This window comes from Canis lupus, chromosome 24, assembly GCF_048164855.1.
Source record: "Canis lupus baileyi chromosome 24, mCanLup2.hap1, whole genome shotgun sequence".
NCBI classification, from domain to species: domain Eukaryota; kingdom Metazoa; phylum Chordata; class Mammalia; order Carnivora; family Canidae; genus Canis; species Canis lupus.
The window spans coordinates 42,069,548-42,093,987 of NC_132861.1; the positions used below are offsets into that span (position 1 = coordinate 42,069,548).

The 24,440-nt window shown below is 33.9% G+C and overlaps 1 protein-coding gene across 8 annotated transcripts in view; it reads left to right on the forward strand.

Annotated features, from left to right (window-relative positions):
- The window catches only part of AGFG1 (ArfGAP with FG repeats 1), a 79,089-nt gene extending 54,661 nt beyond the window's left edge, over positions 1-24,428 (forward strand). For 2 of the 8 annotated variants that reach the window (XM_072796511.1, XM_072796518.1), the window contains exons 6-15: positions 1,850-1,969; positions 2,630-2,701; positions 4,218-4,427; positions 5,551-5,731; positions 8,559-8,638; positions 8,857-8,949; positions 13,546-13,593; positions 15,995-16,153; positions 17,239-17,330; positions 17,985-24,428. In XM_072796511.1, coding sequence (XP_072652612.1) covers positions 1,850-1,969; positions 2,630-2,701; positions 4,218-4,427; positions 5,551-5,731; positions 8,559-8,638; positions 8,857-8,949; positions 13,546-13,593; positions 15,995-16,153; positions 17,239-17,330; positions 17,985-18,044 — 1,115 coding nt within the window. In that variant the 3' untranslated portion in view covers positions 18,045-24,428. The remainder of the gene's footprint in view (positions 1-1,849; positions 1,970-2,629; positions 2,702-4,217; positions 4,428-5,550; positions 5,732-8,558; positions 8,639-8,856; positions 8,950-13,545; positions 13,594-15,994; positions 16,154-17,238; positions 17,331-17,984) is intronic. The other 6 variants (XM_072796516.1, XM_072796512.1, XM_072796513.1 and 3 more) reach the window with 6 other exon arrangements.
- The last annotated feature ends 12 nt before the right edge of the window (positions 24,429-24,440 follow it).

Below are 24,440 nucleotides of genomic sequence, written 5' to 3' on the forward strand. Positions count from 1 at the left end.
AGGTTTTCAAGAACAAAGCGTGAGCAGTGATATGTATACATAGGATAACACTTCCCACCTGTCAGAAGTGCTAGATGTGGGGACGTAGGAAAAGAAGTGTCACAGGAGTCTAGTAAAAGGAGGTCTACTTTATAGGTGTGTTCCCCCCCCCCTACAGTCATGCCCTTTCAGCTATACACAAAACAGTGATTACGTAAAATGTAAATTTTCCTGATTATCTTCCTAGAATAATGTTTTACTTTGTTAGTGGAAAAATTCCTTATTTAGTAACATTTTTTGGTTTGTATATAGTTAATACATATTTATTGCAAAAGCTTAGTAAACTCAGGCAATGGAGAAAATGATACTAATCTGAAAACTCACTGCTTTGAGTTAATGAAAATGCAGATTTTCTATGCACATGATACCATGCTAACAAAATTGGCAGATGAAAATGTATTTGGAATTTATTAACCTCTTTATTTTATTTGTCATAAGCATTTTTGAATGGACTACGTATTTTACGTAATTTTTTTAAATGACTGCCTTATATTTCTTTGTATGATGTTTCCTAGTGATTCCTCATTGCTGGCCATTTGAGGTTTAAATTTTTTTCATTATTATAAGACACAAGTTATTTAGCTGTTGGATATAATACTCATTTACAAGATTATTTCTTTTTTTTTAAGGTTTTATTTATTTAAGAGAGAGAGAGGGCATGCACACATGAACGGGGTCAGGTGGGGGTTTTGGGGGGGTGGCGCAGAAGAAGAGGGAGAAGCAGACTCCCTGTTGAGCAGGGAGCCTGATTTGGGGCTTGATCCCAGGACCCTGAAATCACCATCTGAGCCAAAGGCAGACGCTTAACCTACTGAGCCACCCAGGCGCCCCTACAAGATTATTTCTTTACAGAATTTCCTTGAAGTAGAATTCCCTGCAAGGATTTAAAGCCGCTGACTTAACTATGTTGATGGCATTTGACCTTTATCTTTTGGGCATGCTTTTCATTCTTCCCACTTAGCATTCCCTTTGCTGCATACCAGCCACTTCCCATCATAGTCTCTCTAATAAAAAAGATAGCATCCATTTTAGCCTTTTTTAAAAAAATCTTTTGAATTGTTTTATTTAGATACATAGTTTAAGTTTAGAGAAGTCTAAAAATTTGCTCTTATGTTGATGATCAGTGAGAAAATACCAGTTGGTCGTTTTCAAGGAGTCTGAAGTACACTAATGTTTTAAATGTTACTGTTTTCATCATTTCTCAAATTTTAGTATGTATGAAAAATGGCGGCTTCTAATAGAATGTGAATATCTTTGATCTGTTTGGCAATCATGTCCTTGTACACTACTTTTTTTTTTTTTTCATTTTTATATGCCATGGTGTAAAATAGCTGTAAACTTAGAAAAAAAAAAACCCAAGAGAATATTAATGGAATTTCACCTTCTTTGTATCATTATTTTGGATTTACATAGTTGATGAATCACTTACTACCATCTTAAATCTGAATTTTCCAGGATGTAATCTATATCCTACAACCCTGTTTGCTTTACTGTAGCTCACTTAATGCTCTTAGTGTTTCCTTTAATAGAGTCACTTGTAAAGTACTATTCTGGAGGTTATTCAAAGGGTATTGAGTACACATTTATCATTGTAAAAGTGTTTGGGGAAATTTTTGGATACTTTTTAATGAATTGCTTGAAACTGGGTTAAATAAACATTGGTATGATTTAAAATTTGATTTCTAAATGAATTCTCTTCAAAGTGTGTTGTGAGACAGACACTTTTCATAAACTTCTTAAATTCATTTGTCATATTTTTCGTTTATAATTTTCATATTCATTAACATATATTGTTCCTTACCATTTACAGCTCAGAATTCTGCAAATGCAGATTTTGCAAACTTTGATGCATTTGGACAGTCTAGTGGTTCGAGTAATTTTGGAGGTTTCCCCACAGCGAGTCACTCTCCTTTTCAGCCCCAAACTACAGGTAGAGCTTCTCTGGCATTATGCTTCAATGTTTACTCTAAAACACAAAACACTCTCTAGATGTAGTTTGAAAAATTATTCTATTAACTTAAATTCTATAATTATTTGATTTTCAAATAGTTCTATCTTATAAAGCTCTGGGGAAACCTGAAATCTTTATTTTTGTCTGTGTTCATCTGTGTTTTTTTAAACTCTTTGATGTGTTGTCTAATCCAAAGGGTTTTCCATTTCCTGCATATGAATCTTCCTTAAATTTCTTATGCACAGGAGCTTTACAGTGCTAAAAATGTGTTAGGTTGACAGAGCACATTGATTTAGGCTCTGAATAAAGGAAGCTAATGACTCGCTTCCATAGAAATAAAAATATAAGTAATTTTCAAGGCAGGAAGCTTGAGAAGATAAATACTAGTACTCAAAAGGAGATCATGGAACACTTGATTGGACTGGAAACAGTTTTCAGTGCAGGAATTGGTCTTTAAACATGAGTGCTCTCCCATAAACTGTATTGTTTTCAGAATCTCACTGAACCCTCGTTTAGATCTTTGGCTGATTATTTTTCTTTCAACTTTTAACTCTGTGTGTTGTCTTAAAGCCTTTTCTTTCAATTTTCTTTTTTTTTCTTCTTTAAATTCCATCATTCACATAATTTCTGGCTGTCCAGCATTTAGAATGCTTTCATCTAGCTGCAGTTTTGGTGAATTTACTTCCGCTTTTCCTCTCCAGGCTTCCAACAGTAAGTTCTGTTGTCAAGTAGGCATCTTTTACTAATTTGTATGTTTTTTGTTGTTTCATGGATTTTTCAATTATAGAATGCTATTCATCTTCTAATGATAATCATTCTGAAATTCTCACTTTTATTCTCTCCACTGTTAACTAAACTCAGAGAACACAATAGTATACAAAAAGTTTATTTAATAGTTTAGTTTTTAATAATTTGAAGTAAACTTCATCATACAAATGTTGAAAGCTTAGTATTATTATGTACTTTGTTCAACAGCTACTTGTAACAGATCACAATCTTAAATACCAACACACATTACTTAGTTTTAATTCAAAAGGACTGGAGTTTAATTCCTAAAAAAATTTTTATCAGTATATATTTTAGAATGTCTATAATACTAATTGATGGGAAAGTGTGTTCTCTTTTTTAAAATAGGACTGAATCTTTCTGCTTTTTAAAATACCTGTAATTGTGTTTTATTATCACTTAATATATAATTATATGATATACTATTTTTGTAGCATCAAAAACAGAATGAAATAGTCTGGCTTTAGTCTTTTGGTAGGACTTTAGGGAAGTCTCTAGAGTACAGAACAGTCTTTAAAATCTTAGCAGTATATATACAGTAGTGACCATTATTAGGTGAATTGTGATCTATAAATTTAAAAATTGGTATATTTAGACTATACGTTGTGTACTATAATTTTTATTCCTTGAACTATATATAATAGGGCATGATTTTACTGAGGACCACATGACATTATATGTACATTAAATTATTATGTGGAATTAAATATGAGCTCTTAAAATAAGTCTAAAGCTCAAAGACCACTTTTTAAGAAATTGTGGATCAAAAAAAAAAGAAATTGTGGATCAAAATAGTACATCTTAAACATTGTATTTATTTAAAGATTTTTTTTTTTTTTTTTATTCATGAGAGACACAGAGGCAGAGACATAGGCAGAGGGAGAAGCAGGCTCCCTCTGGGGAGCCTGCTGGGGGACTTAATCCCAGGTCCCTGGAATCACGACCTGAGCCAAAGGCAGACACTCAACATTGAGTCACCCAGGTGCCCCTTCCTAAACATTTTAAATCTCTATCTTGGGATTAGTTTCAACCCAGTCTTTATTGGAACTACAAGAGTTTATAGTATAACATAACTTTACATCTTGCTTATGGAGTCCATTTAAGGAGAACTAGTAAAAGATGGTAGTGTATAGATAGCTGAATATTCTGTAAAGTAACTGAGTCTCAAACCTGGTAGTTTGGAGTTACTCCTCTGTGAATTATATTCTTCACCTCAGGGTAGATAATTACACAAAGAAACTTGTTACCCTACATGTTGCCAGGGCCTTTGAAAATATAGTTTCCCAAATTATAAAAAGTCATATGTAGATGATTCAAGTTAAATGCCATTGGCCAGTAGGATTACTTATAGAACACTTAATTAAGGAAGAAATCATATAATCTATCAAAGGATTTTAGGAGAAGTATAGAAATTTCAAGTGTTTTGTTTATTCTGTTACAGGTGGAAGTGCTGGATCAGTAAATGCTAATTTTGCTCATTTTGATAACTTCCCCAAATCCTCCAGTGCTGATTTTGGAACCTTCAATACTTCCCAGAGTCATCAAACAGCATCAGCTGTTAGTAAAGTTTCAACGAACAAAGCTAGTCTACAGTCTACAGACAAATACGCAGCACTTGCTAATTTAGACAATATCTTCAGTGCTGGGCAAGGTATTAAGCTTTAAACAAAATAAATACAAATTTGTTTATTAAATAGTCCTCTAAATTTGGTTGTGTTTATTACATTTTAAGGTCGTTGTACTTTACTTGTAAAGAAATTTTGTACTAAATGGTCATGACTGTATGGGACATTTTGGATGTGAAATAATCAATAATGGCCCGTTTGGAAGGCCTAGAAACTATTTCTAAACTTCTAATTTTAAAAGAAAATAATTGACAAAATTTAATTTTGCCTTAGCATGTTTCCCTGTTGGAAGGCCATAGAGGGCCAACAAATCCTATTAATAGCGCTGACAGCCTCCCGGTTATATTGTGGTTTTTGTAATATAGTTATTTTGAACTATATTTATTATTAATATTTTGGTATTTAAAAAACCAAACCCATCATTTTTACAGTATATTTTTATACCTGGTTTTGCTCTTAAGGCCAGGATTTTGTCTCGCAAATTGCATAGTGTGCTGGAGAACGGCAGAGGTCTGCTTTTAGACTAGAGTCTGCATCCTGATCTCTTGACCATGCTTTGTCATCTCTAGAAGGAAGATAGTAGTAATAGATTGGATGTGTATGTTTTATTGCATCTCCATCGTGTAGAACAGTGCCTGGCACATAAAGTGCTGTGTAAATATTTCCTCTTAACTACTGTCTCTAATTTTTTCATGATTAACCCTGGGGAAATGGTATTATTAATGGGTTCACGTTAGGTCTGGCATTTTATAAGTTTGTATGTTCACTTGAATGAGATGCACCGGTTTTAGAGATGTTAATGTAGCACTTTGAGAATTTGTTCTTTATGCATAATCTAGACATGTTATTGGTAGAGAGTCTTAGTTTTTGTTACAAAAAGAGCATTTTGTCTTTACCACAGTAGTATGTATAATAACTAATCTTGTCTGATAGTTTCTAGGTAGTTTATTAGGTAAGACTAGAGTTCTGTCCATTTATTTGCTTAGCTTTAAATCAGTTTTAAATTTACACCTTTTTCATGGCAAATGAAAAAGGTGTAAAATTTAAACAAGTTGATAAATTTGAAAGCATAAATTGATAGCGTAACTAAATTGATAAATTGAAAATATAACTAAGTTTTCAGTGTAATTTGTTTTTGTGTGTTTATAGGCGGTGATCAAGGGAGTGGCTTTGGGGCCACAGGTAAAGCTCCTGTTGGTTCTGTGGTTTCAGTTCCCGGGCAGTCGAGTACATCCTCAGACAAATACGCAGCTTTGGCAGAACTAGACAGCGTTTTCAGCTCTGCAGCCACTTCCAGTAACGCATATACTTCCACAAGTAATGCTAGCAGGTACCTTGTCTCAGTCACTGTTCTTGGTTTTGTGTTTGATCTTTTTCTTCGACTCTGAATAACAATGTTAAATAATGACAGGGGACATATTTTTGAAATTCTCAAATCTTTTTATAGTTGCAGAATCTGAGTTTAATTTGCTAATTAAAATATAATTCTTGAGTAATTGCCATTTTATCTTTTTATTTAATCAAAGGTCTTGTTATTTCTCTTCCTTGAACACTGAAGTGTAATTGAGTATGTACACATCTCAGAATGGGGAGTTATATACAGTTTTAATTATACTGAACCAGAGAATCCATTTAGCAAATTATATACTTTTAAGGTACAGTTTTTAGTTATGAAGACTAAACACTGAAAGTAACATGTTGTAGTTTTAGTTGTAAATAAACATTTTTAGGAATGTTTGCAAGAGAACCCAAGATCCAGTTCTGTATCTCGTCAGTGTCCTGCTGGTATTAACACATAGACATATCCGTGAACTGTGTTCAGATATAACTGGTGTGAGGGAATTCTTAGCAGCGGGAAGTCTTAACACATTTTAAGAGCAATAGATCTTTAAAAACTCTTATAGTTGTAACTTCTACATTTCTGAAGGAAACAGATCTAGAAGTACAGGTGACTTATCATAGAGTGCTTTGTCCATCGTTTTGTTTTCCATCCTGCAGATTGTCTCTTCTTTTGTTATCTGACTAGGTTTTTGTTTCCCTTCAGCACTTTTTCTAGGGAGAAATGGGAGGATTGTAACATCAACTACTTGGATTATCCAGTACTTGATTTTCTGTGTGCCAAATAGGAAAAGTTGAATCCAAAGAATAAAGTTTAGAGTATTAATGTATATTTTGTTTCATTAAGATTGTGTTAGACATACATAATAGTGAGCTATAGCAAGGTGACCATAGAGTCTGGAAACGTAGGTATACATAACAAATGGTTTGTTGAAATTATATTACAGTATATTAGTGGTCCACACAGTGTGGTCCTTGGAACATTTGGGATACCCTGAGACGCTTTCAGGGAGTCTTTAAAGTTAAAACTGTGGTCATAATAATTCTGATAGGTTATTTGTGTTTTCAGTATTTGACATTTGTATCGATGGCACAGAAACAGTAGCGAGTACAGACCTTCCAGTACTTTGTCACAAATTAAGGCCACGACACCAAACTGTACTAGTAGTCATCTAATAGTCGTTATATTTCTTACCACCATACTTTCAGCTTTACTTGTGATAGTCTTGATTTAGTTTTTCTTAGGAATGTTCTTTTTAATTTTTTTATTGAGGTGTAATTGGTATATAACATCAATTTCTGGTGTACAACATAATGATTTGATGATGTTTGTGTACGTTGTGAAATGATCACGTCAATGTAGTTATTGTCTGTCCCCATACAGAGCTCAGTTTTAGGATTTACTCTTTATAACTTCAAGTATGCACTACAATATTATTGACTACATATGACTACTTCATGACGCCATGCTGTACATTACTTCCCCATGACTTATTTACATATTCATACAAATATTTTTAATGAAACAGTAAAGAAAATTAATTTTATTGGGGCACCTGGGTGGCTGAGTCCGTTAAGTGTCCAACTCTTGTTTTCAGCTTGGGTCGTGATCCTCAGGAGTGTGGGATCCGGTTCGTGTTTGGCACTGAGCTTGGCAGGGAGAGATTATCCGCCCCCCCTCCCCCATTCTCTCTCTAAAATAAATCTTTTTTAAAAAACTTAATTTTATTCTATCTTGACCCTTAAATAATGTCTTCTTTATATGTGTTCAAATAAGGCATGTATCAAGTAGTTTCTGTTGCATATTAAAGTATGGTGGCTGGCTTGAGGAAAGTCAGCTTGTGTGGTTGAGTCATAGAATGAACCAGCCACTGGTCTAATGGAACATTGGTTTTCCTTAAAAGTAAGACTGGTATTCCATGGTTATTCAAATTTGGATATTTGGTAGACATCTTCTCAAAAATGAAATATTTAAGTCTGTCACTTTAAGGAAAATAACTGATAACATTGACACTTCTGAGCAAATACTAGAAATTTAGAAAATTTATTGACTCCACCATGAGCATGACAGCTTCACATGTTTCTGATGAGTGGTGATATTATGAGTATAAATTTTTTAGTTTTGCATTAGGAAATTGTTGACATTTGGAAGATTTGCATCAGATATTTTCCAAATGCTATAAAATGAGTAAAAGATTCATTTAAAGTGCTAGATAGATTAGTAGATGTTACTTTAATAGAGCGCAAAGGAGTTCATTGATACGATTTCAGATCCCATTTTGCAGCTAACCTTTAGTGAACTTATCACTGTGATTTTGAGTATGATATCAAGGGAAGTACTCAAAATTAACCTGAAAAAACTATTCAGATTCTCCTAGTTTTTTCAGCTAAATGTCTATGAGAGCAGTTTTTCTTCTTGTGCTTTAACCTAAACAACATACCACAACAGACTGATTTTCTATTAAGGCAGCCATTGAAGGGATTTGCAAAAATATTGTGACTCTTAAGTTCCTTTGGTTTTAGGAAGTATAGTTCTTTTTCATAAAAATGCTACTTAACGTTAGCATGTAATGGCTTTATGGTTAATTTTAAAAGAATGAAATTTTTAAAAACTTCTGTTTTTAATTTCTGTACTATACATAGTGTTAGTATACAGTATATTTACACAAAGACTCTTTGCGGGGGTTCTAAGTAACTTTTCAAAATGTAAATGAATCCTGAGACATAAAGTTTAAGAACTGCTAGGATATAAATAGCTTTAAAAAAAAGCTTTAAAAAAAAAAGAAACTGAAAAGACCTCTTTCTATATTTGTTTTCAGCAATGTTTTTGGAACAGTGCCAGTGGGTGCTTCTGCACAGACACAGCCTGCGTCTTCAAGTGTGCCTGCTCCATTTGGAGGTATGTGTTTCTGGTGTAAATGCAGGTATATTGTATTGTATTGCATTTTCTTAGAAGTACTGGAAGGCTATCAAAGCAACAGTTTATTATCATAAAGCTCTAATTTTCTTTTTTTTTAAGCTCTAATTTTCTATCTTCATAAGTGTATGAACAAATATTTTTAATAATTGAATACAAATATTTTAGGATTTTATAGTGTATTTTGTAATTTTTTAAAGCTACGCCTTCCACAAATCCATTTGTTGCTGCTGCTGGTCCTTCTGTGGCATCTTCTACAAATCCATTTCAGACCAATGCCAGAGGAGCGACAGGTAAGAAATAGAGATTATAGCACAGAAGACTTTGGGAAAGGTGTTTATTGCAAAGATACCACAGGAAGAATATCAGAAAATAAAGTTTTTCTTTTTTACTGTAGTGAATGGGAAGTGGATGGAAGAGTTTGTCCATAAAGACGTACACTAGCTGAAAGTTTATAAAATCCTGGACTTTCATATTTGAGAGGGACCCTAGAAGTTGTCTAGCGGCCCCCACTGCTCAGTCACAGCTTTCATTCTTCAGGTGAGGAAGCCCAAGCATGTAGGCGAGACAGCCACTTTGTGACTGAAACAGGACTTTTGAACACAGTAATTCTGACTCATTTGGTGGTCTGGTTTTGGAATTACTGGTTATTACTCATTCAAGCTTAATAGGAAAAATTTATGAGAAGGTTTTTTTTGTTTTGTTTTGTTTTGTTTTGTTTTGTGTTTTCCTCTTCATGAGATGGCGAGGAACAAATGAGCTTCATTACAGGAGGTCTTAGCAATCCTGTCCTTTCTAGTGCTTCTCTCTTCTGGGTGTTCACATGTTTTAAGTTGTGCAAACCTGATTTGATTTGGGGTATAATATTTGAGTCTTTTCTCTTGATAATTTTTTAATCCTCTCCTTTTTCTATCACCCTGAACACTAGAACTGTTGGACAGTACCTTGGGGTGTCACCAAGTGTATGTGGTATGGCCTGATACCCATTAGGTTTAAAGTTGGCCAGCTTTGTTTTTGTGTACGTGTCCAAATAATTTTAGAACTAAAGCCTTAAGCATAGAGCATATATTGATGTGAAATCTTGAAAGAGTAAGGTGCTTGTAACATAATGATTGCCTTAAGAATTGGTAATTATTAGTAAATCTGTGTCATTGGCAAGATTAGGAACTGTGGTAGTAGAAGTTTGAAACTATAACTTTCCTCCTATATAAATGTCTTCAGTCATAATTTGTATCTCGCATAATAGTTGTTTAATAAGTATTTTAATTTCACACATAATTTTTTAAAAATAGTTTGTTTTAGTTCAAGTGTACCTGATCAGTGATTGTATTAATTTCTGTTGTGTTTCGATAGAAATATTCATCACTTAACAATATATATAGCATTTCTATTTCTTAGCAGTTATTTTGACTTGATGGAATGAATATGTAAAATGTCTCTGAGCACATAGGGTTCTGTACATTGTCTCATTTAGTCCTCTTAACTCTTATCAAATACATGTTGACAGCTGAGGGAAGTGAGGCTCAGAAAAGTTAAGTGAATATGTTTTGGGTACTGCCAGACTTGTGTTCAAATTGTGATTTAGTATTTACATGGGAAGTAAACCTAAGGTATCTTTTTATATGTTAATTGGAGGATGTACTAACATTTGTTGAGTGTTTAAAAACTTGTTTGCAAGATAGTTACAGTTTTCATAGCTGTTATAACCCTACCTGACAATTGAAGGATGGAAACTCAGATTGTACCTTGACTAAGCTTGTATTGATCTAACTTGTCTGAGCCTTATTGTCAGCCTTTCTATAGAATGTGAACAATATTTTACTGGCAGGGTCTTTGTGAGAATTTAGTTGATACAAATCAGTGTGCATGGTCTTTGCATTAATCTACATAGTTGCCAAGTCTTTCCTCTTACTTTCCTTTCATGAGTGTACCTCCACAAGTTGGTTTTGTCATATAGAGTTAAGGGCTTTTTTTGCTTATTTTATGTAGAGTATCCAAGTCTTTAAAGTTAAGGTTCTACATAGGATTTACATGCATATAGAAGGTATGATGTATGTTCAGGTGTTACAAGGTAATCTTTAATATTAGGCTAGACAGAATTTATTGAAAGGTAAATCTGTGTTCATAAATTTTTATTTCAAGGTAAAAAATGTTTTCGATTTATCACATTGATCACCTTCATTTAAGTTGTAATAGAAATGCTTAAAAGTAAATGTTAACTACATCTGTTTCTATTAATATTGAAATATGAACAGTATTTTGATAAACATACTATGCTTAGGAATTTCCAATGTCCAAATTAATATTCTTTAGGAAATACTTTTTGTTGCTTTTAGATATTTTATTCCATTTGAGGTAGCTTTTGAAAGAGGGCATTTCATGATAGTTCTGTGCAAAATTTACTACATTTTACTGCTACATTTCTTTCCTAAATACATACTTTAATAATAATTTTTCTTACGCATTTATAAAGCTTTGGGGCTTTTTTTGTTTGTTTGTTTTTTACCATGTTACATAGAAACCTTCATTAGGATATTAGCCAATATGGCCTAAGACCTTTTTTATTTTAGGATTCTATAATAGCATTCTTTTTTACAGAGTTTTTGAGATTTTAAATCTAACAGAGTTAATAACAATTTTCAATTACTATGAAATTCTCTTATAATTCTTAAATCTCTCCTTTGCTATGGAATGAATAGTCTTTATTTCCCTAACTTCATTTGAATGAATGAATGATTTTAAAGATTTTTTTTTTAACCCCCAAGAAGATAAAGTTAATAGAAATGTAGAGATGAAAAATTCCTAGTAGCATCTAGGTCAGTATCCTTGTTGTATTACCCAGGTGGAGACCAATTTGATGGGTTTGTCTTAAACTTTCAAAATTAATTAATGACTAATTTAATATTTGCACCCAGAACTCTTTTAAACCAGCACTGTTCCCACAGGTTCCACTTACTGTACTCAGTAGGAATATACACCTAAGAGGAATGAAAATGTGCATCTATGTAAAAACTGATAACAATGTTTATAGCAACATTATTCATAATAGCCAAAAAGTGGAAACAACCCAATATGTTCATCAACTGATGAATGGATAAATTAAATGTGTTATAATCATACAATGGAATTTGTTTGGTAATTAAAAGTAATGAAGTCCTGATGCATGCTACAACATGGATGACCTTTGAAGACACTAAGCTAACTAAAGGAAGCTAGTCACAGTATAACATAGAACCTGTGATTCCATTTGTAAGGTGGCTGTCCAGAATGATCACGTCTGTAGAGATGGAAGGGAGGGGAGGTGGGAGGGAGATGACAGTTGAGAGGTATGGAATTTTCCTGGGCAGGGATGAAAAGGTTCTACAGTTTGATTGTGATGATGGTTCTACAACTCTGGGAATATGATAGAAGTCCTTGAGTTCTATACGTTAAGTGAACAGATAGTGTGAAATGTGGGTTATATCTAAAAAAGCTGTTTAAAAGGCCTAAAAAAATTTTTATAGCAATCCAGGACTAGAGCTTGAGAGGGCATCATTGTCATCATTATCATCATTATAGTAGTTAACACTGGTTCACTGTCACTCTTGACTAAAGGTTAGTTTTTACCAAAGTATATTTTGTAGAGCATATCTCTTAAGATGGTATCAAATACTCCATGGAAAAGGGTTCTATGCCCAAATGTATATGAGAAACACTGCTATAAAGAGTTTAACCTTTATTATTAGTGCAGGATTTTTTAAGAGACTTAGAAGTTTTAAGAAAAGAGATAAATATACAGTGACCTAATTTATAGAACCCTTCTCACTCAGTTACCCTTTTGTTGGATTCAGAACACAGTACTGATGTATCTTTTAAGTACACATCTTTTAAAGTTGTTAGCAAACAACTTAGAGCACTTTTTAAAAAATTATTGTTAAATTTACCTTTGTGGCAGCTTTGTCAAATAGGTACTTTTATCCCTGCTCTCTACCCCCTGTTTGTAGATGAGGAAACGGAAGCTTGTGGTTGTTAAATAACCTGTAGTTAGAAGATGACAGAACCAAGACTCGTAACCAACCACTCTTAGCTCTCAATCGCTGTTTTCCCACATTTAATTGGTTAAGTATTCTAATTTAAAATACATGGACATATACTTTAGAAACCTTTCCACTCCGGGTGGTTAAAACAAAAAGTTTCTAGTAATTAAAAACCTAAATTTGTTTTCTGTTCATTACATGTATTTATATGTAACACCTCTCTGACCTCAGTTATGCCAGGTAAGATTTGCACAAGATGCATTTTTCTTTACTCTTTTCAGCCATTACATTGTAAACTGAAAGTTGCACTCACCTTTCTAATGATCTACACTGAATAATTTTCCTCTGATCATACTTAATTAGTTCACTTGAGTTCTCTATTTCTAGTTAGTGTACAGAGTTGTAAATAAAACAATCAGACATCATTAAGGTCCTCTCTGCCAAGATTTGACTTTTTAGATGCAAAAGGTGGATTCTAGGTCATTTTAGATAATCCTATGAACAGCATATTTTAATGTAACTCATGAGGCCTACAGAATCTTTTTATGGGCATAGTTGTATTTTGACATGAAAAAGATGTTAGTGTTTATTTAAAAATGGGCTTCATAAAGGGTTTTTTCATTTGGTGTTTATTTCACTGGTATTTATTATTCTAATTTCCCCTTTATTTCAAACAGGTTAAATATTAGTGTCATGAATATCATTGAAATTAAAAGACTTTGTGGATGTGTTTTTATTATGTATTCCTATGCTACCCACCTTATAACAGTATGTTCTAATTTTAGGACTTTTTAACAAAACAAATTTACTTTTATTCTGACAATAGTTATCCGTAAGCTAATTGACATTGGTCTCTTTATGGCTTTCCATAAGGCCTTTCTGGAGCAATGCATTCTCAAGTGTTTCCTCACGCTCATTTTGGTAGGTGGCCACAACTGTATCTAGATTTGTGTGGCAATTTGTCTAGCTGCTTGTGGAAGCTTCTGCTAGTGTTCTGGATCCCTGCATGTGGAATTAAGTTTTTTCCATGTTTAACAATGGAGTGGGCATGGATGTGCGGCATCGGTATTACATTCTATTTAAAGTTATGTGAAGATTGTGGTGATTTGTGCTTTAATGCTGAAAAGCATTATCGCTTACCTCCATGGTCACATTAGAATGTTAATAGCCTTTTTGATTATTTTTCTTGAGTTTGAATTCATAGTACTTTGACACTTTCGATATACCAAACCATTTTACCACATTATTCCATGGAGTTTGGTTTTGCTTAACTGTATACGAGTTTCGCTTCTTAGTGCTTTCTTAAAAAGTGATTTGTCAAAGTCTGTCAGTGCATTGTTGTCTGTTATGAAACCCTTCTGTTACCCTTGCAGTGTGCTTCTTATTCTTTAATTGACTTGCTTCCTAGTGGCTTGTTTCTCTTGTTTTCTCACCAATTGTAATTTCAAAAAATTTAGCATTCTAACTAGGTTCTTTGAGAAAAAATGCACTGTAGATTATAAACAATAGGATTATGAGGATTACTACTCTTTTTTCCTCTGATCATACTTTGGGTAGTATCTATAACATGACTTTCAGTTGTTTGTTTTTTTTAAGTAAAATATAATTTGTGAAAAAAAAATATATAATTTGTGTAACATTTTCAGTGTTAATTCCTGTGCCTTGAATCAGAGATTGTTGATAAATTAAAAAAAAAATTTTTAAATCAAGAAATTCAGTTAATTATCATGTTTTTGATAGCATGCCAACAATATTTCACTATTATAATTGCTAGTATTCTGAGTTAAAAGCACCATTATTGGCTCTTAATTTACTGGGACTTTTTCTAGAACATATATTCAGATGGTTCTGTTTTTAATACTTACTAGCAATAAGTAATACTGTTTTGCTACTACATTCTTTTTTGTTTAAGACAGAGGGGTAGGGGAGTGGCAGAGAGAGAATATTAAGCAGGTCTTGCACAGAGCACAGAGCACAATGTGGGACTCAGTCTCAAAACCCTGAGATCATGACCTGAGCAGAAATCAGGAGTTGGACACCTAACTGACTGAGCCACCCAGGCACCCCTACAACATGTTTCTATAACGCAAATTAGTTTATAATTAATTCATAAGTGGGGGAATGATGGCAGTGTACCACATGTGTAGTGGTTGTTCACACACTGATTTCAGTGCAGTATTGATCACACTGCCCATTTACCCTGCATCTATTTTTTTCTAAGAATGCTTATTTCACTACCTTTTCAATCTTTATGCATTTTGCCTAATCTCTATAATTCAGCAGTCCTAATCTTAAACCCCTTATCCAAAGCAGTCTATCTGTTTGTCAAACAAGATATGGTGGTCCATATATTTCTTTTCGAATTGATGTATTAGGAACCTCACATGTTCTTTTAATTGTGTTAGTAGTTTTATTAGGGAAAGTCCTCTCCCACCCTGGCCCCTTTTTGGGCTCTGGTTACGAAGCTGCATAGGTTTTGGGAGACCCGCTTCTAAAACCCTATTTCTCCTATAAGTGTTGTTATTTTCAGTGAACTATTTTTAGAGGTTTTGAAACTTTTTTGTTAGGAACATACTTAACTTATACATAACATACATAACTTAGTGGATAAAATTCCATTTTTAGCTCTTATACTGTATATAGCAAAACAAAATTAAAAGCAATGTATATTAGTATACATATGACTTGGTTGATGATGGGATTTAAAAGCTTGACTGCTGTTTAGATTTTTAAATTACTTTGAGAAGTTGTTTCTCTTTCTTTCTCTTTCTCTTTCTTTCTCTTTCTCTTTCTTTCTCTTTCTCTTTCCCCTTCCCTTCCCTTCCCTTCCCTTCCCTTCCCTTCCCTTCCCTTCCCTTCCCTTCCCTTCCCTTCCCTTCCCTTCCCTTTCCTTTTTTTCCTTCTCCTTTTTTATTTATTCATGAGAGGCACAGAGAAGGCAGAGACATAGGAAGAGGGAGGAGAAGCAGGCTCCATGCAGAGAGCCTGATGCGGGACTCGATCCCAGGACTCTGGGGTCATGCCCCGAGCCAAAGGCAGACGCTCAACTGCTGAGCCACCCAGGTGTCCCGAGAAGTTTTATTATTTCAAATGATAGCTTTATTAGTGTCATTCTGGACATTGGGTTTTAGGAGAACATTTTATAGATTGTGTTAAACTGCATAGTGCTAAAACTTACTATTAACTTAGTGTTTTGGAAATTAAAGTGCCTTTAGTGTACAATGTAATGTTTTTCAAGTGAAATCATTCAGTAGTATGTGGTATGAGGAGCAAAGCCTGCTTGTTCCTGTGTCGGTGATCAGCTCTTGCTTTCTCCTGTCAGCTGCAACCTTTGGCACCGCCTCCATGAGCATGCCCGCGGGCTTCGGGACTCCTGCTCCCTATAGTCTTCCCACCAGCTTCAGTGGCAGCTTCCAGCAGCCTGCCTTCCCAGCCCAAGCAACTTTCCCTCAACAGACAGCTTTTTCTCAACAGCCCAATGGTAAGATCTGACACTTGGCTTAGCTGTTTGTCCACTTCAGATATCCTTTATGATAATGTTTTATGTTTGGACTGAAAGGCTTGTTCAGAGAATGCTGTGGCGTTATCTGCTAAACGTTTACTACCCCAAAACAGATACCTTTTATGATTTGGGCCTTAGAAAACTGAATGATTTGGTTAAGTTTTTGTGACCAGGTTATAGACTTAGGAGGAATCCGATACTCTCTAAAGAGTGCCCTTTCTTAGAATGTGTGTCTTTTCTTATCTTTTTTCTGTTTTTTAAAGATTTATTTATTTATTAGAAAGAGACAGACAGAGCTTGTGTAATGAGTTGGGGCAGAGCAGAGGGAGAGAATCTTCAAACGGATGCCTGTTAAGAGTGGAACCAGAGGAGACACTCAGTCTCACCAACCATGAAATCACAACTCATGAGATCATGACCTGAGCCGAGACCAAGAGTTGGATGCTTAACTGACTGAGCCACCCAGGCCTTCCTCGAGTGTTTTTCTTATTAATTTCTCTTGCATGTTCTAATACGCCTCTAAATTTTAAAAAGAAACCTTGTAGATCTTGAGTATTTTTTTGTTTTGCATCAGAAAACTATTGTGGATGTTGCAAATCCTCCATAGATTTGAAGATTATTCTTAAATTACAGTTGCATATCTATTTTTTAATGTCTGTGGTTAGATAAAAAAAATCTGGAAATAAGGCCCATGGCAGAGCCATAATGATACAATATTTCCTAAGGAATTTGTGCTGTTCACATGAAGCCTTTGTGTTTTGTTCTCAGCCCCTTTCAAATAGTCACAGGCTCATCATTAATTCCATCCTTTGAATGTCAGCAGCTTACGTAGCTGAAACAAATCAGAATTAACCATTTCTGAGAAAGCTATATGAAAGCTCCTTTACATATGCCAGAGGAAAGTTTGTCTCTGGTATTTGAGAAAGCATGAGACTCAACAATTTAACATCGATATTTTATTGTCGCTCTGGTAGGAATTTCTCTGAAACTCCTTATGAGGCTCTACAAGCATCAGATTGTTTCTGAAAGGTATGGGTTATAATTGGTGGTTCTGTTTTAACAAGGTGCAAGTTTTGCAGCATTTGGGCAAACAAAGCCAGTGGTGACCCCTTTTGGTCAAGTTGCAGCTGCTGGAGTATCTAGTAATCCTTTTATGGTAAGTGAGATGCAATTTTAAGCACTTTACAAGCTGTTGTGTGTTATTTTCAAATTGGGGAAAGCAAGATATGACTTTCCTAGATGCTCTTTGCTCTTCTGATGAGACAGTGTAAGATTTTACAGATTGAGGCAGCCATCATGTACGATCCGTTTTTGATGTAAAAAGACAATGCACATGCATGTTAATCAGTTACAAATCAAAGCACTGACAATAAATAAGCTTTTGTATAGCATGAAACTTGTCTGCTCTCTTGTCCAAATAATGTTTTAGTCTAAAGATTTAGTGAATGTGTGAAAAGAGCTTGGAGTTAGAGGCTATAGATTTAGTGAATGTGTGAAAAGAGCTTGGAGTTAGAGATTTGGTTTGAATCATAAATGATTTTCTTAAGGGCTAAGTCCTTTCTTAGATTCTTTTTCCAGAATTATATGAAATAATAGATATTAAAGGCCATAAAACAGTTCCTGACACCTAATAATTTTATCATATTATGTTGCTAATAACACTAATGAATAAATGATTGCCAATCATTATAAAATAATTTCTAATCTAAATATTGTTTAAATAAAATTTAATGAAAGTTTGATATTTTCAAAATTTCCCACATATATCACTTTTACTTGTCTATTTATTTTGTCTTATGTTTTCCTTTAGACCGGTGCACCAACAGGACAATTTCCAACAGGAAGCTCATCAACCAATCCTTTCTTATAGCCTTATATAGACACTTTACTGGAACGAACTTTGACGTGGTCACGTTACATCTCTCCGCCTCTTGCACTGTTGTCTTGTTTCACTGATCTTAGCTTTAAACACAAGAGAAGTCTTTAAAAAGCCTGCATTGTGTATTAAACACCAGGTAATATGTGCAAAACAGAGGGCTCCAGTAACAACTTTTAACCTGTGAATTGGCAGTAAAAGGTAGCGGTATCATGTATATTAAAAATTGGCTAATATTAAGTTATTGCAGATACCACATTCATTATGCTGCAGTACTGTACATATTTTTCTTAGAAATTAGCTATTTGTGCATATCAGTATTTGTAACTTTAACACACTGTTATGTGAGAAATGTTACTGGGGAAATAGATCAGCCACTTTTAAGGTGCTGTCATATATCTTGGAATGAATGACCTAAAATCATTTTAACCATTGCTACTGGAAAGTTACAAAGTCAAAATTGGAAGGTTTTATTCATTCTTGAATTTTTCCTTTCTAAAGAGCTCTTCTATTTATACATACCTAAATTCTTTAAAAATGTAGAGGGATACCTGTCTGCATAATACAGCTGATCATGTTTTGCTACAGTTTGCAGGTGAAAAAAATAAATATTAGAAAATATGCTATTGTTTTTGTGTTCTTGCTGCAATGCCTTTACCAAAGTGGCCTTAAAATACGAGTAGTGAATTGAGAACATCTTGAATTCTTAAATTAGAATTTCAGAAGACTTCTAGTGACTTTTATGTCTAAAAGAGAAAATTTTATAAAAAGGCCATGTAGAAAATTTATTAAAACTACCATGACTGCTATATTCAGGAATATGTCAGTGGTAAAGCATTTAAATGTAGCTTGTCAGAGTCACCATAATCCTTCTAATTTCTTTGCAACTTCTTAATTTTGTGAAAATTTGTATATATGAGAATTTGCATGTATGTGTATTTACAAATTTTTTTAAATATCTTGAACTCTCAGACTGCAGAAGTCCTATTTTAACTATTGATTTTTAAACAAAAATATTGTCTTTGAATGTATTGGAAGCAGACATGCATTAACTGTGACATGATTGCACCTCAGTTTTTTTTTTTTTCCTTTGTTTGGACAAACATTATTGAAATAGGACTTTTATTTATGTTCATTTCTGGGGGGAAACAAACTGGAACCCAGTGTTACCTTAAAGTTATAGAATACTTTGTTTAAAAAGACAGTGATACTAATGTTTAGTTATATCTTTTTGTTAATAGTCAGATGAACTTGTTTAAGTATTTATGTACAGTAATGCCTCATTCATCAAGACGTGATCTAGCAGTCTCCTTAAAACAGAACACAAGTGAGAAACTTGGAATAGTTTTTAAATGTCTTTAAGCAGCCCACATAAGTCACAAAGTCTCTGTATGTTTGTTTTTATGTGAAATTTTGATTATTTGATTTGCCAGCCCTAGCAGTTCAGATGTGATGGTTTGGAAGGAGATAGAAAAAGCATGAAAAACCATCGACCATTTAGTATAAGGACAGCCAGGCCAGCCTAGAAGACATCAGTATTACATCATGTTCTGATAATAGTCTGGTACTATGACTCTGTGTCATCAAGAAAAGGTAAAATTACATATACAAATATGTAATACATGTTTGAAAAGTTTTATCTTTACAATGATTAAACATTTTTTTAAAAGCTTTGTTATTAAAAAAAAATGAACATCAGTTTCTTCAAACATTTTGTGTTGAATACCTTTTCCAGTGGTGACTACATGAGTTGTTACACAATCTTAAAGTCTGTGTAGCTTCCCAGACTTGTTAAAGCATTGCTGTCCATTGCATCTCCAGCTCAGTGTGTGGTTTATTTTAACTATTTTGATGAGCAAGAAGACAGGGAAATCTCTGCCCCTTTTTGGACATTATGCTTCTTCTCTTAAAATTGAATGAATGCTACAAAAGTTTAGGGGTGTGTGTGTATACTTGAAGTACAGTTTGGGGGTCTCCCTCTTGCCCCTTTTTCACGGAGGGAATACTTAAGAGATGTCTTTGAATTTCTGTGTTTTAGATTATATTGGGTCCCAATCAATTCATGTGTACAAAGTTATGCTATATAACTGTAGGCCATTACCCAAATAACGTACGAGGCTTTCTTTCCATCTAAGAAATAAGTAAATTAAACAGCTGTTATTAAAATAATTTTAAAGACTATTTTTTTTCTGGGTAAATCTTGAAGTTTATAATTAAATAAGAACTCTTACTGATTTAAATGAGTGTTTATAAAATTGAAAAAGTGATCCAGCTTTAATGTGGATTTAAATCCACTTCTGTTAGACTTTTATATTCAGATTTGCTTTTGGTTCTGTATAGACCCATCAGAAGTGTGTTGAGTACCTAACAGGAGGAAATCCTTAAAAGTGATAGGGCTTGAAGACCTTCAAGTTTTCTTGCTTACTGGTTGAATGGGATCTTCTCTCCTGTCTTTGCTCTCGAAAGAAATTTCTTTTAGAGTGGCAAACATCGTTGATACAGTTTAAAGGCATATTTTATTCTCATTTTTGTGACAGTAGAGATTAGGCAATCACCTTCTTCCTTAAAATAATTCCTTGTATAAATTTGAAGAAGCGCCTCAGTGCTTTGCCCTAGCTCCCAGCACACACCTTCTTTGGTACAGTTCCTGGAAGTTGGGGAAATGGAGAGAAGAATAACTGGCTGCTTTTGTATGACAGCACTAACAGTTCTCAAACATTTTGGTCTCAGGACCATAGCTTTTAAATTATTGAAGATGCCCAAAGAGCTTTTGTTTATGTAGCTTGTATCTCTCAGTAATAACTGTATTAGAAATTAATACTGAGATACTTAAAAAACGTGTTCATTCATTTAAATATAACAGTAATAAACCCATTGCATGTTAACGTAAATGCAATTTTTTAATAAAAACTAGTTGTCTTCCAAAAACAACTAATTAAGAAGAAAATTGTTTTATGTTTTGCACATCCCTGTAGCACCGGCTTGAGAAGCAGGGAGACTCTCCTGCTGCTTGGGCATTGCAGTTATTTTCTATTACATGTCATGTGGGCACTGGGAAACTCTACTGCGTACTTGTGAACACATGAGGGAGACCGACCATTGACATCTTAGTAGTATTATGAAAATAGTTTTGACACTTGGCTTTTGGAGACTCTCTGAGGTCCTCTGACCACACTTTGAAAACCACTGCACTACACTTCAAATTTCTATTTTCCAAAATAATAGTGTGTGGTTAGGGTAAACCTGCTGCTCCTTGAACTTCCAAGTAGTTTCTTTTGCTTGGTGGGAAAAATGGAAAGTTGAGTTGAAACTGCAGACATTTTTAATACTGTTTTTGGGCTCTTCTATTTTTATTTGAAATTATTTTAATAATGATGACATTAGTGAATAGTCCTTCAAGGGTATCAGGACCTGATGCATGGTTATTGATGTTTATTTTGGAATTGTTTACTATTCCAACCACTTTGAAATTGTGTCATTGTTTAATAGCTATCAAATAGCTATTTTAAAAGTGAAAAAAATATTTTGCAGAAGAAAAGTTCAAAATGAATAGTTTCTTATCTGCTGTTTATAGTTAATAATTTTAGCTGTAGTTGAATCTTTTAAATGAAAAATGGATTCTTCTAACAAAAATCCCTACCCTTCAGAAAATCTGCTATTACAATTAAAGGAATGTGTTTACTTCTTGAGAAAGAGGTTTGCTGTGGTTTTCCCACCAGTGTCTTTTTATACAGTGTTCATTTTTAAGGAGAAACTGTTGCTTCTCATTTAAACAAAATGTTTCAAAATTCTTTGGAAGTGACTTTAAAAGATAGTTTACAATAGTTACCACAAACTGGCTTCTTTGCCCCTCTTATTGGCATACTGTAAAATATGCTTTTTTGAGGTAATACTGTTCCATCCCCAGGCAGACCTTCTGCCTTGCTTCTTGGGCCTTTGTCCATCTGTTTGTGCTCCTTCACTGAACTTGTGTTCAGAGAGACTCCTCTCATCTTTGGCCTCCACCGGCAGTCTCAGACTTCTATCAGAAAATTAATCTCTAGGAGACCATTGTGAAGATATGTTTTTTAAAAAGTAATGACTTCAGAGTAATGTGGTGGTATTATGGGGTATAGTTGATTAAGCCCTTTAAATGTATGAGATGCTTGCTAAGTGCTTTTCATGTATAATACAGTCCTTAAAGTAGATGCATACTTGAAGGATGAAAGAAGGTGAGGAGGCATAGGGAGGTTAAGCTAATGACAGCTTTTGCTCTGGGGAGCACATATTTCACTGTTGGATTGAACAGCTGTCACATTTATGTGTAAGTAGCCTTTTTGAAAAGTCTTAAAAATTCTCCTGTCCCTAATAAAACTTAGTTATTTGAGTTCCATTCATAATTTGATGAAATCAGTACAGTTTATTCACTAGGCTTTTATTTAAACTTTACAAATTAATTAATGGGGTAATTAGGGGAGCTTGTTTTAAACTAAAGCGGCATCTGAAGTATCATAATGATTCCTGTTTTGTGAAACATTCCAACTTTGATTGATACCGTTTATGCCCTAGGCAGTTTTAAAGGTTACTTTCCAAAGGAGGCCATTATTAAAATTTGTGTTAAATTAGCCTATTGTATGGAATTTGTCCTCATTAGTTAAATTTTTCTTTGTATATTTTTAAACATTATAATATCATTAAAATTTTGCATTGTATATTTGGATAAGTGAATATATGACCAAGATGTAATTCTTAATGTTGTGCTAATGAGACTCTTTTTCTCTCATGAAAAAGTGCCCTGCTTTGTACTATTAACTGATATTTGTTGTATAAAGACTCTCACTAAGGCTGATGTCACCTATCAATCTGATGTCATTTAACTTGGAGTTAGAAAGAGATGTGCACCTGGCTCCCAAGCCTTTGCATGCCAGCTCCAGCGCAGTGCTCAAAATTCCACAACTTGTTCATTAAATTTATTGGTGATTGTATCCAATATTTGAAGAGCTTTTTGTTTTATATTAATTCTGCAAGTATTTGGACACTAAATCACTTTTAGAAGTGGACAGAGCACTGAGGTGAGAAAGACTCAAGGATTGTAAACCCTGCTATTAAAAAGTCCAGTTATTGTGCTAATGGTAGGGCTTGCAACACACTACCATGACAGATACTTTGAATTCTGTCTGTAGTTTTGTTTTGTTTGACCAGCACAGTGTTTTAAAAACTTGGATTTTGAATAGCGTTAAAGCATGCACTCTTAAGGTGGCCACTAATCTACCAATCCCAATTTTCTTAACCTCAAACATTCAGATGTTTGTTTAAGATCTTCCAATTGGCAAATCCCGTGTCTAGGTAAGAGGGCTCTTATGCCACCTCATTGTTCTGATTTTGGAATCCTGTAGGATTTGAATTTATGGTATTACTTTTAAATGAAGACTTTTGCTAAGAACGTGTTCCTTTTCAAACTTGTAGCATCTATGTATTCTGCCGATTTTATGGCCTTAGATTAGAATTCAACATGTGTTTAAATGTATTTTTGAAATCTGCTTGTCCAACTCAAAGGACTGTGGAGTAATGAAAAGAGAAATGTTGTGACTCAGGCTCTTGTAAAAAGGAGAAGTGATCTTGGATAAGATATTTTAATTAGTGATTAAAATGTTCATTGGTTAATTTTGTCGTTGGTTCTCTGGAATCTTCATTAGGTGTCATCCAAGCTACAGTTTAATCAATGAGAGTTAAGATTTAAACTCAACTCTAAATTTTCCCATAATCTTGAGTGGAGAGAGAGAGAGGAAGCACACACCCAAGGAGCCTTCTAATTTTGACTCATTGACCATTAAATAAAAGGAAGCAAAGGATTGTAAACTGATGTTATACAGTCAGTGTTTCATAGAATGCTGTGGGTACAATCAGGTTTTTTAAAGACTTTAACTTTTTATATATGTTATAAAATAATACGTACTTACGATTTTTAAAAATTATGCAATATATAAAAGGTGTAAAGTGAAAAATTATGTCTTGTCTCCTTCCTGTGACTTCTTTCCCACGCCCCAGGGGAATATAGTTTCTTGTATTCTTGTACAGTCTTTCAGAAATGTTATCATTTATTTTATATGCCTCTGTATACATATATACTCCTCTTGCTGTCGTCCCTTATTTTAAATGTACAATTTTGTAACTTGGTTCTTTTTATTTAACTTGGTTATCTTTACATATTAGCACATCCAACTCTAACTCATTATTTTAATGGCTGCAGGATTTCATTATATGGATGTTCCTTTTGAAGAGTATTTGTATAGATTTTTCTACTAAAAACAATTAAATTGAGAACATCCTTGTGCATATATGAAGAATTAAGTCTTGACTCTGCCTGACTGGAAACTCAATAAAACAGACCTCATCCAATTTTGAGGCTCA